This window comes from Denticeps clupeoides, chromosome 3 (assembly GCF_900700375.1).
Source record: "Denticeps clupeoides chromosome 3, fDenClu1.1, whole genome shotgun sequence".
In the NCBI taxonomy this organism is placed as follows: Eukaryota; Metazoa; Chordata; class Actinopteri; order Clupeiformes; family Denticipitidae; genus Denticeps; species Denticeps clupeoides.
The window spans coordinates 13665573-13680381 of record NC_041709.1 but is presented as its reverse complement, the minus strand read 5'-3'; the positions used below and the strand labels follow the sequence as shown (position 1 = coordinate 13680381).

The window sequence follows — 14809 nt, the reverse complement described above, 5'->3', positions numbered from 1 at the left end:
TTTCAAATAATGATTGTTGGTCCGTGTCACGGTGGAGAATTTGGGGTACTCTGGATCCATGTGTCCAGGTGTCCGTGTTGTCTGCCCCTACCTTTATTGTATCCACCTGTTGTTGTCTGTATGTCAGGGAGTCCATTGTCCCGAGTCTTTGCCGGGGGATTTATTGTATGTTTGTGTTCATGTATGATGCTTTAGTTTGAAATAAATCCCCTTGTCTATGAATGCGTCCTGTGTTCTTTTCCTGCCACGCTGATCACTGTCGCTGCCGTGACAGTGCATCAGTTGCTGTGCGTCATTTATAAATATTTAACAGGTTCAAATAAATTAACACAATTTACACAGTCACGTTTCATTTACTCTCCATGTAGGGTCTAACCTATGACACGGATGAGAAATTCATCTTAACCAGATCATAACCATACAATTTGGTGTGTGTGCTTACATTATTTTCAAATAGAGAGACACGGGTGCTGCACTCACGCATTGGAGCAACATGCCTATGGTGTGTCTGCAATCAGCTATGAGCAGATTCATATATTTAAACACACACAGAATTCAGTGAGATGCTGTTCATTGTTTTTTTTTCATCTGAATCAATCTTTAGGAGGATATAGTAAAAAAATAAACAGTTGCGCAACGGAACTATTGGGAAAAGCATTTCTTATTTATTAACTGTCTTTTACTGTCATCTGCAAGGTGCTTTAATTAAAAAAATTACAAGACCATCTCCCCATTACCGCCCACTTGAGCCTCCTGAATCACGTGTGATTGTTTTATTAATTGATCTTTTTTTTATCATCCCCAATACTTCTTTCTTTAGTCAGTTTCTGAAATATACAGTTTACATTTTCTGCATGTGCTCAGAATAGCTGTGATAATAGACCTTTGCTTTACTTTTTATTATTTGTGAATGCTCCATATCCAAGTAAGAGAACCATTCAATGCATGGCTATGTCATGTTTGTTACAATGCACAAAAATAAGCATGTTATTCTACCTTTCTAATTGTAATTAACACACTGTACTGTAATACACTAGTAACACCACACATATCTGCAAGTTGAAAATATTTACTGCTTGTCACAGTGTATACAGTTAAATGAACATAGAACAAATCACATCTAAATGTTAATGCACTAGACACATTCTGACAGGATATCTTTTGCAAATGCTTGGTGATATATTTCCTCTTAATTTCTTTGCATGCTTTAACGGTCTTCATACTGAAGCTAATTAGGCATTAACATACAGACAGAGCGCATTAAGCCTCCACATTAAATGTTTCCATGGGAACACTGCTTCATCAGCAAACTTTGATGCCTCCTGCTTAAAAGCAAATCTCCTCAGAACCACCACAATGCATTTTAGGATGCTGCAAGGTGTCCTGTTATATTGGTTAACAACGGAGAACCAAAACTCCTGACGTTGCTAATTGCCCTTAACAAAAGACGGTTTCTCACAAGTCCCTGAACAATTTACATTGCCCCCTGCTGTGAGCACAAGCTGAATGTGTGTCCATGACAACATGTGGAAGTGAAATTTTAGACTATGGCTCTTACAGTACCCTACATTGAACAGGATCTTTATGTTGCAGCTCAGTATATATCCGGGCTGTGACATAAATGGCACAAGGTAATTATTAAAATTGGCATCATCATTCAGTAATACCTTTAAAAAACGCACAGACCAACATGCAAGAATAGTCCAATTGCAACATACGCGTGGTGGTCTGACTGGACAGTGCTTACACATAGCAACGTCTCATCTCTAACGATGTTAGGGCGTTACCATCCTTGAGCCTGCGGAGGTCAGGTGTAAATATGAGATTCACTCAACACCCAGGAACCCAAAGGCACATAGCAACCGGGGGGTTGGGCAAGGCCCAGCTGACCCATTGTTAATCCATAAATCATTCCACTTCCAGCGCTAAGAGAACAATGCATCATCTAATGCAGGCCATGTGCTCTGTCCCCAATTTCATGTATGCCATCTCATTGGGAGACACAATCATGAAATGTCATCATGTTTTGCCCCAGGGTGCAGTGTGTAGTTGTTACAGTAGTGTGCTGCGCGCCTGCCTGCTTTTTTCCCTGCTCATATCAAAATTAGAAGATGAAAGTGATGGCTCTTGTGCAGCAAAACGCTCGATTAAGTCTGTAGCTGTGATCTTGGCCGCAGCAGAGCAAGTCGCGGAGCGCTCGGCATCACGACGCACGGAGCAACCTGTTGAATCCAGAACGAACCCGGTCAAGGCGGCGCTAGGACCCGGTCGGACCGGCGAACCCGAACCGACAAGCAGCCGGGAGAAGCGTCAACGCGGCGAGCCCGTCGGAGAACTAAACCAAAAAAAAAAAAAAAAAAAAAATCCACGCAAAAAAAAAAAAAAAAAAGGCACGCGGGCGCGCGCGGCGCGCCAGACGACGGGGGCGCGCTCGGGGGAGCGCGGGCGCGGGCGGGCGCGCGCGGGGTGATGGATTCGGCGCCGCGGTCGGTCGCGCTGCGCTCAGGCTGAGGAGGAGGAGGATGCCTCGTCGCCGGGCAGACACCTGCTAGCAACACCTCGCTTCTGCTGACATGTAAGTAGCGACGCCGAAGCTACGCGCATCATGGCGGAGCCGGGCTTTTTTTTTTTTTTTTTCCCCTTCGTTTTCGGTCACGTTTCGTCTCGTCGTCGACCCCCCCTCTCCCACCCTCTGAGTCATCCCCGCCCGCCCAAACCCAAACTTGTTCGGGTCTCCAACTGCACCGCTGTCCTCCTCCCCCCCGCCGCCGCATGACAGTGTCTCTTCTGCTTTCTAAAGCGTTTTGGAGCGACGTTCCTCACTCTCGGCCGGCTTGTGTTCTTCTCCCCCCCCCCTACCGCAAACACCATTGCGTGGGAAATAATCACGCCACTCTGCGAAAGCCACGAAAACGACTCGAGTCGCAGTTTCCGTGCCAGATGCTGCTGTTTGCCAACGATTCTGGATAAAGAGTCAGTTTCTGCCAGTTTGCTGTGGCCGTCCGTTTTGCGTAGGTGTGGCGCGAAGAGTCAGCCGTGAATCGGTTTTTATTAATTGACGGAGCGTTCATTAAGGCCTGAGCATATTTTAACATTTAAAGGGTCAGATTTGACGTGTCCAAGGCGCTACTGTTCATAAATAAAAAATAAATGGACGGAAAGAACACGATGCATGATGTCCACACTTGTAAAATGGAATGAAACTGGACAAATTAGAGATGGTTCCTCGGTTCAGCCCAAATATTGTAGATAAATAGTAAAATATTCAGGTTGAAATAACATTTTTTTTAACGGATTAAAATACAAATCACATCACAAAAACATCAGAATGTCCGAATTGCACCTGTTATCGTTTGGGGACCATTTTCCACTTAATTTTGAGCCACCTTGGCAATGTGCAAAAATACAAAAGCAGAAAAATAAATAACAAAAACAACTTGTGCTGATGCTGTCTTTATTCACCCAGTATATGGGACAATTAGGGATGGAGACGCCCCTCCCAAAACAGAGTCAAAGACTTCGGTTTTCAGCCACTTTCAGCACACCAGTATTACTGCAATAATTCTGGCCCATGCTGATGGTTTGGTACACGTTTCAACGTTAATGGATGCGCGTCGTGATTGTCATTGTGAAACACTGCAGCACAGCACACAGTGACACAACGAAATGTGTCCTCTGCTTTTAACCATCACCCTTGGTGCCGTGACAGGTGCCCGGGGAGCAGTGTCTGGGGGCGGTGCTTTGCTCAGTGACACCTTGACGGTTCGGGATTCAAACCGGCAACCTTTCTGAATACGGGTCAGATTCCTTACCCGCTAGGCCACCACTGCCCTCTGAGCATAACTTGTATCACTTCATGCATTAGTTTTTCACATCACATTCATAGACTCCGGTTAGGTTTAATGGCAAGCTTAAACCATGGGGGGGTATGAAAGTTAAAATTTTAGTAATTTATTTTTCAGTGTGGATTGGTTAATACCAGGTTAAAATTCCCAGTTCTTAATTTATTCTTTTTTTTATGCCATTAAAACTGTACATACTGGAAAATATCTGATTTACTTGGACATAGCATCTTCAGTAGGTGTAATATTCTTCTGTGGATTGCCTCTGATACTATTATTATTGCATAATTGTTCATCGACCTCACTTCCACAGAAAACCACTTCAGCTGCGAGACGCTTCAGGGTTTCAGTGGGCATCGTCGCGGGCACTCCATAACCCTGTTGTTCTTTTTTAAATGTTCGTAAGCAGGTTCACTCGGGTGCTTAGGATCGTTATCCTTTTTGAAAGGTCCACCTCCATTTCTGCTGCAGCTTCTGGACTGATAGCCTTACTTTATCTAACAGCTCTATCTTCGGTTTGTCAGTCCAGAGCACTTTATTCCAAAAGGGATAGGCACTGTCTGTTTTCCACAGGCAAATCCCAATCTTGCTCTATGATTTTTGGCAGAACAATTATTTTTCTGGGCACGACTCGCATAGAAGTGACATTTGCTTAATCTCTTTCTGACTGCAGAAATATATTCTCTTTCATGCCAACACTTTTTTACCTGCAGATGAAGTGATAAGTCTTCCTTTAGCATCAAATGGTGTCCTTTCAGGCTGAATTTTCTGAGACATCTAGTTCTGGACAAATCGTTTGCAATCTACCGCCAAAGAATTAAAGGAGACAGGTTCTACCTGCAGGAGATTTTAATCAATGGTACAAAGGATTCTAATTTAATCTGAAGCTATGGTAAAGGTGGCTTCGGTTTCCAGCACACAATTAGACCAGACTAGAGCATCGTTTACCGCATTCAATCACTGATGCTTTAATGACAGTGAAAGGTGAAACCCTGCAGCACAGCACACGGTGATGCAATGAAATGTGTCCTCTGCTTTTAACCCATCACCATTGGTGAGCAGTGGGCAGCCATGACAGGCACCCGGAGATATATTTTATATATACCAACCAGTGCATGTTGAGCCCTGGAGTCCTGGATCCATGAAGATGTTTTCTGGTATTTAACTTCAAGCTGGGTTTTTTTTTCTATGTAGTTGTAATGTTTTGGCTGATCTTGTATGCATAATGCGTCCAGGGTTTCTATCTGCTTGTAATTCACTAAATAATTATTGTTGCCTGAACCAATTTGATTGTAGCACCACTCTGCCCCTCCTTTCCCCACAATGCTCTGTCTGACATCTATGTGACATGCCATTTGGGCTGAACTAATCTTGTACACAGCCATTCCGGTGAATGCACTGCCCTGCCTCGACGTTGCTGCGGGCTGATGACGGAGGAGAAAGGCCATCAGCTACTAAGCGTCTCATACTCGCACTACACCGACCTGAAAGTACGGCTTCTGATCTTGTTACACAGCCGGCCCCGTGCAGCTCCTCAGCACCGTACAAGCCCAGTGGACATGTGTATACCGCTTTGTAATTAGTATAGGGTTTTATGTATGAATACACGTTCCCTAAAGACACATTACAGCGATGAGGAGTTTATGTTTTTGGTAAGTGGTATATTTTAATGAGCAATCAAAAGCGCGCCGATAAGCCCTATGAGAGAAAGAGCGAAAATGAGAGGCACAAAGTGAAAGGGAGGGACATATGCTTACAGATTGGATAATGAATAAGCGGATAAAACAGAACAACACACAGATGATGTGGGTTCTCTGCAGGCGTGTGAATGGCGGATGCCGCTTCTGCATAGCACGACACTCGGCTCAGTTGGCAATTAGCGTAGGTAGAGGCCGGCCTGCTGGGTCATACTGGGGAGTCGGGGGTCAAAGGAAGTGTTCTCCGTGGAGGCCTGTCTGTCTAACCACAGGCCCAGGTGCCCAGGGGGCTTCTTCTCCATGGGCTGCACCACCATTACTCTTACGACCCAGACACTTGGCCAACTAACCTACTGTTGATGCACGTTATTTACAGTAAACTTTTGGTATTGTTGTGCATCTTCTCACAGCACCGATGAACACTGCCTCCCTGTGTTTTTATAATGAATTGTGAAAAAATATATAACCATATCATATTTTCCCAATATCATGCAGCCTTGTTGTGATTCTGCAAGCTTAGAATGAGCAGATTATAATCACTTCTTCAAATCCTCTTCCACCTTAACAGCACTGATAAGAAGTAGCAACTAGCACTTGACAGCCGTGTTTGGAACCCGATACACTGGAAAGGGAAGCATAAACATGCAGATATTATATACTTCACTTTTAAACATTTTTTTTTTCATTTCCAGTCTGTTGAAAATCATTGTGTTTGATTTGCATTGTGTGGCTATTTTAGTCTCATTGACCAGCGGCAGGTCTGTAACACCACAGTTTACCCATTAATACTTATTCATGTCGGTTGCAACAACATAGAAATGCAAGCAAAATGTTCAGACTCCACTGTTAAATATTTCCATCTGTGATTTAGATAAAATGCCTTCATCAGATATGAAGCACACAGTTGGGATCAATGCATCAAGGTACATGCTTCTGCCACCAGACTGCAATAGCTTGTTTGCATTTGATGTGTGCAAGGAGACAATCCATGCCGTTCTGCATTGAAGATTTGGAAAACATTTCTGCCAGTCGACGCCAGCGACTGAAATGGTTATTGGAAATGTCTCATTCAGGGCAAACACTAAATGTTAGGGTGTCCTTACTTTTTCCTCTTCGGGATTGGCACGTCAACTGCGTGCTCGGCTCGCTTGGTCATTCCAGGGATGTTTAGCTGAAGATGAGCTCTCTCCGACAGCCTCCCTAGGCATCTCTTAACTGGATGGTTGTCGATCAATAATGCATGATGTTATGGACATCAATCAATGGGAAAAGAAACTGCACCTTCCGCTTTCTTATGGCGACTCCTTACCGCTGCCTGTAAAAGTCATAATTGTCATCACATCTGGGTCATGAAGGCATCAGTCATTATTTTATCACACGTTCAGAATGCAGCGCACATGTTAATGTTCTCACACATCTGGTTGCCATGGACCATGTGCCGTTACTTGCGCTCGAACACGCAGCACGTAGGATTAATATAAAACTCTTATAGGATGAGGATAAGGAACCAATTGCCGGCTGTAAATAATTGATGGAGTGCTGAGAAATGCCAAGCGGTGTCTGTGAGATGTCTGCCTCCGCCGCTGGGCTGTCGCTACCTCTGCTTTGTTCGGCAGTCCCAGGCTCAAACGGCACATTTCTTCTGACATAGTGTGCGCTGCCGTGCGAGGGTGTGGGATAAATGCTACGGTAAACATCAAAGCAAGATGGCCTTAGCCGGAGGTAAAACCTCACTTGAACACGATCATTAATCCTGGTACAAATTTCAGTTAATTGAAGACATCTCTCCACATGAATGTAACACATATCAAAGGGCCTTAACTCCTGTTAGATCAATGACCTTTAACTAAACAAATAAGTTCAGTAATTAAAACATGACAAAAATAATACTTAACAATCTGTGTGAAATGGTGTAGGCATATGTTTAGCTGGTATCTAAATGGATTCTGCTAAATTGAATACAATTTCATTGCATTTAATTAACCAACTTCTTTAATTAAAACCCCAGGGCACCAGTGGAGAACTAATACAAACGTCAACTCAAACAATAATTACCTTGTCTTGATTTCAGTGTTTCCTGAGACAGAGGAATATGTGTTTGGGGTTTCATGTTTGTGACAATTAATAATAAAAATAATAATACTAAACAGTGTATTCAAAATTACAATTGCAGTAAAAAGCCAGTCTTTTTGGGTACTAATTTATTTTTTAATTGGAAATAAATAATAAATAACTATTTTTTATAGTTATTGCTTTTCTCAGCACAAAACAGCACAGCGATGAACTGATCAAGCAGTGAACTGCTGGCACCCTGCCAGTGAAATTATAATTGGAATTGGACTCGACTGTATGAAATATATATTTGTCACGAGGCAAATTCGGTGACGAACTTGCAGACACTGGACGAGCTGGGGAGGAGGACCGGAGGCGTTTGGTCTGTGAGGGGGAGACTGGTGGGGAGTGAGGATGGGGAGGAAGCCGTGGACGTGCCGCAGCACGGCGGGGAGTGAGTTCTGGATCTGTGGGGAGTACCGGGGCAGAGGAGAACCGGGAGATGGCGAAGATGGATTCACGTCTTAACACAAGGGGCAGGCAGGCTCAAGGTCAGGGACAGGCAGAAGTCATGGCCAGGAAGTTAAATTCGTGCCAGATTGATTAATTAAAAAGAAACAATATTGTTTCTGGAACTTTACTGGGTAATACTAATAGTCGGATTTGGAGACTGAAGGCTTGTAAAATACTCCAGGAAGGGCCCCCACACCCTGTGAAATTCATTGTTTGTATCACTAATTGAGTGAAATGAGCTGTTTTGACCATCTAACACATTCTACTGCACATATTTGTTTTGTGCTATTTTAACAAAATAAAATGTGTTGTGATCTATGGAGGACAACATTTCAGAACACGAACATCACACCCTTGGTCGATGCTAATTGTGATAGGGCTGTTTGTCTCTATTTTTCTCAGTAAATACAGTGTCACATCTTAAATAAAACATCTTGAATGAGGCAAACTGACCCAAAAGTTCTCAGGTACTTAGATCTGTTTATACATTCTCATAATGCACAAATCATGTAATGTGTTTTATTGTCATTAAACGATTGTTTGATCCATGTCATAACTCCAACTTCCACTGTTTTTTTGCATCAAACCCTTACACCACTCTCACCTCTTCACCTCTCTAACCATTTTTATATAGATGTTTCAGGAGAAGGGGACTTTTTCAGTTTTTTACTTTCCATTGTAATAAAATAAAGCAAACATCTCCACCATGTAGTCAAATGTGGTGCCTGTGTAGGTAGTGTTGTTTAGTAGTTATTGTTGTAGTATTTAGTACACCTTCCATGTAGTACAGATGCTGTATCTGGTCTCTTCCAGTTCAGGCTGTCAACCATTTCATTTTCTCAAGTGGAACGTTTTTGTACGGTACAGTGGATTTTTTTTTCACGTAGGACAGATGCACTGAACCTGTGGTGGTTTCACTTTACAGAGATAATGCATAAACTGCCTATAGAAATTTTATAGCTCATTTATAAAGCTGATGCCAACATTCAAATAAAAAAGCATATCAATAGTGTTATGTCCCTTTGAATTCAATTTTCATGATCATGTATTGATTGTCACATTTTTTGCTATGTTGCTGTTTTCTCTCCAATGGTTTTTTGGGTTGACTCTCATTGTTCTTTGGTGCACTGTTGTTCATTTTCTTGCCATACAATATGTCTTGTTTTAAGGCTATGAAATGACACTTTTAACCTACCTAAACTTCATCAAAAGTCAACAACATTTTATTACATATTTGTGCCTTTTTTTCATTTCGGACATAAGCACCATGACTTGGCAGATGATTCTGCTCCTCAAATTCTGCCACCTCAAACCAGACTGTGGAACTGTTGTTGTTTTGTTGTTGTAACTTAGAATAAATAAACAAACTCTTTATTTCCTATTATTTACATAGATACTGCATATAGTTTATTTAAAATTCAATTTAGTATTAAATGTATGTATATTTATTGTAAATATTTATACTCTTTTTAAACACGCATCTGCTGAAGAGTAATGTAATGAAATATGTTCACTCACTTCCATTTTCCACAGCAGTTTCCCAAAGTAGAAAGCTCATGTATTTTTAAATTTGAGCCATTTTGCCCCTCCCCCACCCCCACCCTGCGACGTAGATATAAATCATCCACAGAAATATTTAATGAGCAATCATTTTCCCACTGCAGGATTGCACATTATATTGTCAATGTTTTTATTTATTATTATCATTATTTAAAAATGAATACAGTCATTTGTTGTGAAGCTGAGTGACAGCCAACTTTTCTAGAAAAGTGATGCAGTGTAGCTCACTACATTGCAGAGAAGTTTTGTCCTTGAAAACTGTTTAAAATGAAAACACTATATTTTATGCTATTTTATTAAGATTTTAAAACATTTAAATATGCTTGAATATTCTGTAAACCTACAGTAGTAAACTGGACAACATACTGAAGAAAATTTGTTCTTGTATCATTGTACATTTTTTTGTGACTTTTTTTTTTCTCTCCTGTAATAACTCACACATGACCGCATGTTACTCTGAATGGGACACGTTGCTGATGGTTGTGTAACAGAGTTGTGTTGCATTTAATTAGAGAACAAGTAAACAGTCTCATGCTCCTCCCAAAACAATAGCCTGTGTAAGACCTCACACAGAAGTCTTAAACAGGAAACAGCATACCTCACATGCCTTTAAATGTCCTTAATTCAGACTGTGTGACTCTTCCATCTTGTTTTTACCTCTAGATTACTCATCTGTTGCTGTCTAACTCACAGCATAAAAAAGGCTACTAACCACCAGAGGTGGACAGTAAAAAAGTAAATGTTATTCACTACTGTACTTAGCAGGTTTTTTATTTGATGTATCTTTCTGAATGTCGGTGAAAATCTGGAAACGTTTTTAATGAAACTGCGATTTATTTCCCAAAAAGACAGAAATTTAAACTCCTCTCATGTTTTTTGCAGCAGATATAGCTTCACATTTAAAAGGTATAGGGTGGAAGTAGCCTAGTGGGTAACACACTCGCAGGTTCAAAACCCCACTTACTACCATTAAAGTAGAATTTAACGCAGTTGTGTGCTACAACCCAATGCCATGGTTCACAGAGAGCTTACGAAGCACCTAAAGGATCATGGAACATAGTGAAAATAATAATCAAAAAGTGGAGAAAATGGGGGACAACAGTGACATTTGCTAGAACAAGACATCACAAAATTGATGAAAAGACAAAATCTGCCAAGAGACCTAGGAGCCTCAAGAGTTTCTGGCAAGCACTGTTTGTGTTCTACCTGTGACAACAAGCTTTAGCATGTCCATGCGTCTGGACTGCGGGTTAGGGTCACAAGATGTCTTTTCTTAGAAAGAAAAATGTCCAGGTCTGGATAAAATTAGCAAAAAATCCAATTGAGAATCTATGGGGTGACTTGAAAAGGGATGTGCACAAGAGATCTGCCCTCACAATCTGGTTTTGCAGGGAAGAGTATATAGTTAAAGTGAAGTGAAAGTCATTGTGAAACACTGCAGCACAGCACACTGTGACACAATGTAATGTGTCTTTTGCATTTAACCATCACCCTTAGTGAGCACTAGGCAGACCGGGGAGCAGTGTGTGGGGACGGTACCTTGCTCAGTGGCACTTCAGTGGTACCTTGGTGGTTCGGGATTCGAACCAACAACTTTCTGATTACAGGTTAATTTCCTTACCTGCTAGGCCAACCACTACAAAAGATGACTGTAGAATTATGGGAGCTTTGTATTATTCATTGCTATTATGTGCAGCTGTTGTGTGTTTAAATGTCACCTCTTGTATTGCTTCCCTGTCAGGTCCTTAGAGAAAAGTTCTTGATGCGTGTTTTATGTAATAAACCCCGTTTGTGAAGTCATACAAATGTGTCCATCCTTGCACCATGCCGCTATGACAAGGGCTTTTTTCCATATGTTATATATTGTTGTGTTTTTTTTTTATTTAAAAAAACCTGGCATGTGAACAGTGTTGTGTACACTTTGTATAATCATTTATGTTTGTGTAATGACTTGTGTTTAGCGGTTGAATATGTTTTTGCTGTGGTTTATTGTCGGTTCATTGATTTACAAAAATGGATGTGAAGGGCTTTCGTGTTTTTTTTATAAAAGAGTAATGGCATTGATTACAACACAGATCTTAAAAAATCGGTCAGATTGGGGATTTTAAGTTTCCAGTCATTCCAAATGTTAAATAACATTTGGAACTTGTCTTACTGAGTTTTTAGATTTAGAATGCTGCCTTTGTTTAAGTTCAGAAGTTGGCACCTACGTCTTCTACACCACCCATAAGATAGAAGCTTGAAAAATGTAAAGACAGAAGATGATGAGCACTTTTTTTTGACAGTTTTCCAACTCCAAGCAGGAATGAGGACACAGTTTGGAGGCAGTGGAAGTGGTTGGCAATTAGAGCAGTGTTCCTCTTTTGGGCTGTGCTGAGCCACAAGATGAGTTATGGTCACTAATGACAGTGCGGGTGGCTATGGCCCTCTTTTTAGCTGATCAGCCCTAGCCTGAGAGAGTGAATCCCAGTATCTTACACTCTGTAAATCAGTGGTCCCAGTGAAATTGTATTTGATAAATTGTATTTGTATTCCCATAACCAAGTACACGTAGGAAACACCAAAAGTTTGTGAGGACAGAGACGACCTTTAGTAACCATATATCCACGGTTACATTGTCAATTTCTACATTCACGGTTGCAGTGACTTCCCTGTCATAGGTGAACATACCATCATCATTTTGGTTGACAGAGGTGGTGCATGTAATTAGTCATCCTTGTGTAGATAAGGCCTGAATGTTGTATGCACTGGGTTGTTCACACATCATTTGAGTACTTACAAGAGCTGAGATCGTTCAGCGCTTTTAATGGGGGGGTAAACAGAGGAGTGGTTTACATGGTTACACCACGCAAAGATGAGCAAACAAAGAAGGTCTTTGCTTCATTCCAGGAAATCTTCTGCTGGATTCCCTTTAAAACCCCAAAGATATGAATTAATACATCCAACAATGTCTTGAGTATGGAGGATGAATGGAATTTGAAAGTTTTTAATCAAGGAGTTCCTCAGATCTTCAGCAAAAATACCAAATTAAAGAACAAATGAACATATTTTATGGTATAATCATAGTAAATACACTTGGTACAGTTAGATATTGAGGCATGAATTGATGAGGCAGATGTGAACAGCTAGCGAGGAAAATAATCCGAAACAGTGGAACAATAATGAAATTAAAACCGTATCAAGAAAAAAAAACTTTGCTGTGGAAATGGCTCTTGTGGAATTGTGTTTTATAGAATTGGAACATAACAATTCTTTGGGACTCTAAAACATGAAAATCAATGATATACGAAGGAGCTGATGCTATGATGGTTAACGAAATGCTGTGCATCACACAACTTTCTATGAACTAATTCCCAGGTCACTCCTTGCTCTTTAGCGAATGGGAGCCTGTTGATCCATCAGAGCCTGCAGCCATAGAGAATTCTGGGAGGTATGGAACCATAGAACTGTCCTCTATCCTCCTCCCCCTCTGCTGCCCCTCCAGCATTCTCCACCCCTCCTCTGCCTGAGAAAAAAGGGAAAGAAACGTCTAAACCCATGAACTGAAGCGTGACCTCAGTGGGTGTGGTCTGTTTAGCTGGCTGGTAGTTGGCTTTCTGGGAGCTGAGGATACGCTGCTTCTGCTGAGTTTCAGAACAGGTTTTTTTGCAGTGAAAATAGTACAAAAAGGTAAGAATTTGTTTAGTTCCATCCTCTTTAAACATGAGCAGGGAACTATTGAAGGGGAAATAAGGGGTGGGGGGTGGGGGGGTCTGTAAATCAACTGTCAACTATTTTAATCCAGACAGCACTGAGACATGAGAAAAGTACTAAAAGCAAGCAAAAACTTCACCTTTTCACAGAGAACAGTGCTTTTGAGCAGTTAATGGGATGAGGTGTGTGTGTGTGTGTGTGTGTGTGTGTGTGTGGAATGTGTTCACACCCTTCTCTACAAGTTGATAACTGTTTGCCATTATCACCCAGCTGCTATTTTCCAAACCACTATAAACAGACTTTCTGAATTACTTCAGTGCTCTTAGTTGTCTGCAGCCGGTGCGGTGGCTTGGATTTGGCTGGGATTTCTGTCAGCGTGATTCAAATCAGACACCTCGGCCGTAGAGTAACACTTAAAGATGTAAAAGTAGGCTTTAGACCACTCTAAAACACGGAGGAAGCAGATAACAACCTCAAAGAATTGATTTTCCAGCAGCCCTTGACATGTTTATACACATGTTACGATGTCTGTAGGGAATAATGAAATGGGTGCTGCTGCTTATTGATCCTTTTCAGTTGGCTGCGGCTTATGGATGAGAGAGTCAGTTTACCGGTGGCATACAGCAAGACGGAGAAGCAATATTACAATTAACAGTGGTTCTGTCTCCATATCCACCTCTCTCACCCCTCTTCATCCCTTGTAAGGATTGAAGCATGTGACATGGCGACATGCTATAATGAAGCGTTGTTGTTTTCTTTCTTCCGCCGCACGGAAAAGCGACTTGTGATTGTAACACATTAGGCTTGTTGTTTTACATACAACGAACTAAGAAGCTTTACATTATTTCAGAGCATTACAGACTATTGTAGACTATTACAGACTGTTATATATAAGTTACTTTTATATATATATATATATATATATATATATATATATATATATATATATATATATAAAAAAACATTTTTCAATTCAAGGAGTAAATCCCAATACTCATTTAAAGAACTGTACACGCCGTGGCTGTCACGTCGGCGAGATGACGGGGGGAAGGAAGCGGGACATTATTAAGGATTTATTAATGACAGAAACAAAACCAGGCATCATGGCCGAAAAATTGGGAGATAAAGGGGAAGAACCAAAACTAGCGTGCAGGCATGTGCCAATTGCCAGAACTCAGAACAACACTACTAGTACACAGTTGCCAGGTCCACTAAAGAATGTCGCAGCTGCTGATGGGCGGCTGCATGGTGCCTTTTATATGCTGTCTTGATTGGGCACAGCTGCAGCCAATCCTGACAGTGGCAATCAGCAGTTCAATCATCAATTTACTTGCATAATGTGAAAATGTCGATATAATCATTATAGAAAATGTAATTGATATTGTTCAGTTCTTTAATATCTTTTATTTTTCATATAATATACTTGTCATTTTAAGTATGAGAGTTATAGTT

General features: G+C 41.2%; 1 protein-coding gene across 2 annotated transcripts in view; it reads left to right on the top strand.

Annotated features, from left to right (window-relative positions):
• The first annotated feature begins 2424 nt into the window (after positions 1-2424).
• Positions 2425-14809, top strand: part of rab27b (RAB27B, member RAS oncogene family) — a 28945-nt gene continuing 16560 nt past the window's right edge. Inside the window, exon 1 of one of the 2 annotated variants that reach the window (XM_028974689.1) lies at positions 2425-2575. In XM_028974689.1, the coding sequence (XP_028830522.1) occupies positions 2574-2575 (2 nt within the window). In that variant the 5' untranslated portion in view covers positions 2425-2573. Of the gene's footprint in view, positions 2576-13230; positions 13334-14809 lie in introns of those variants that run through there. The other variant, XM_028974690.1, reaches the window with a different exon arrangement.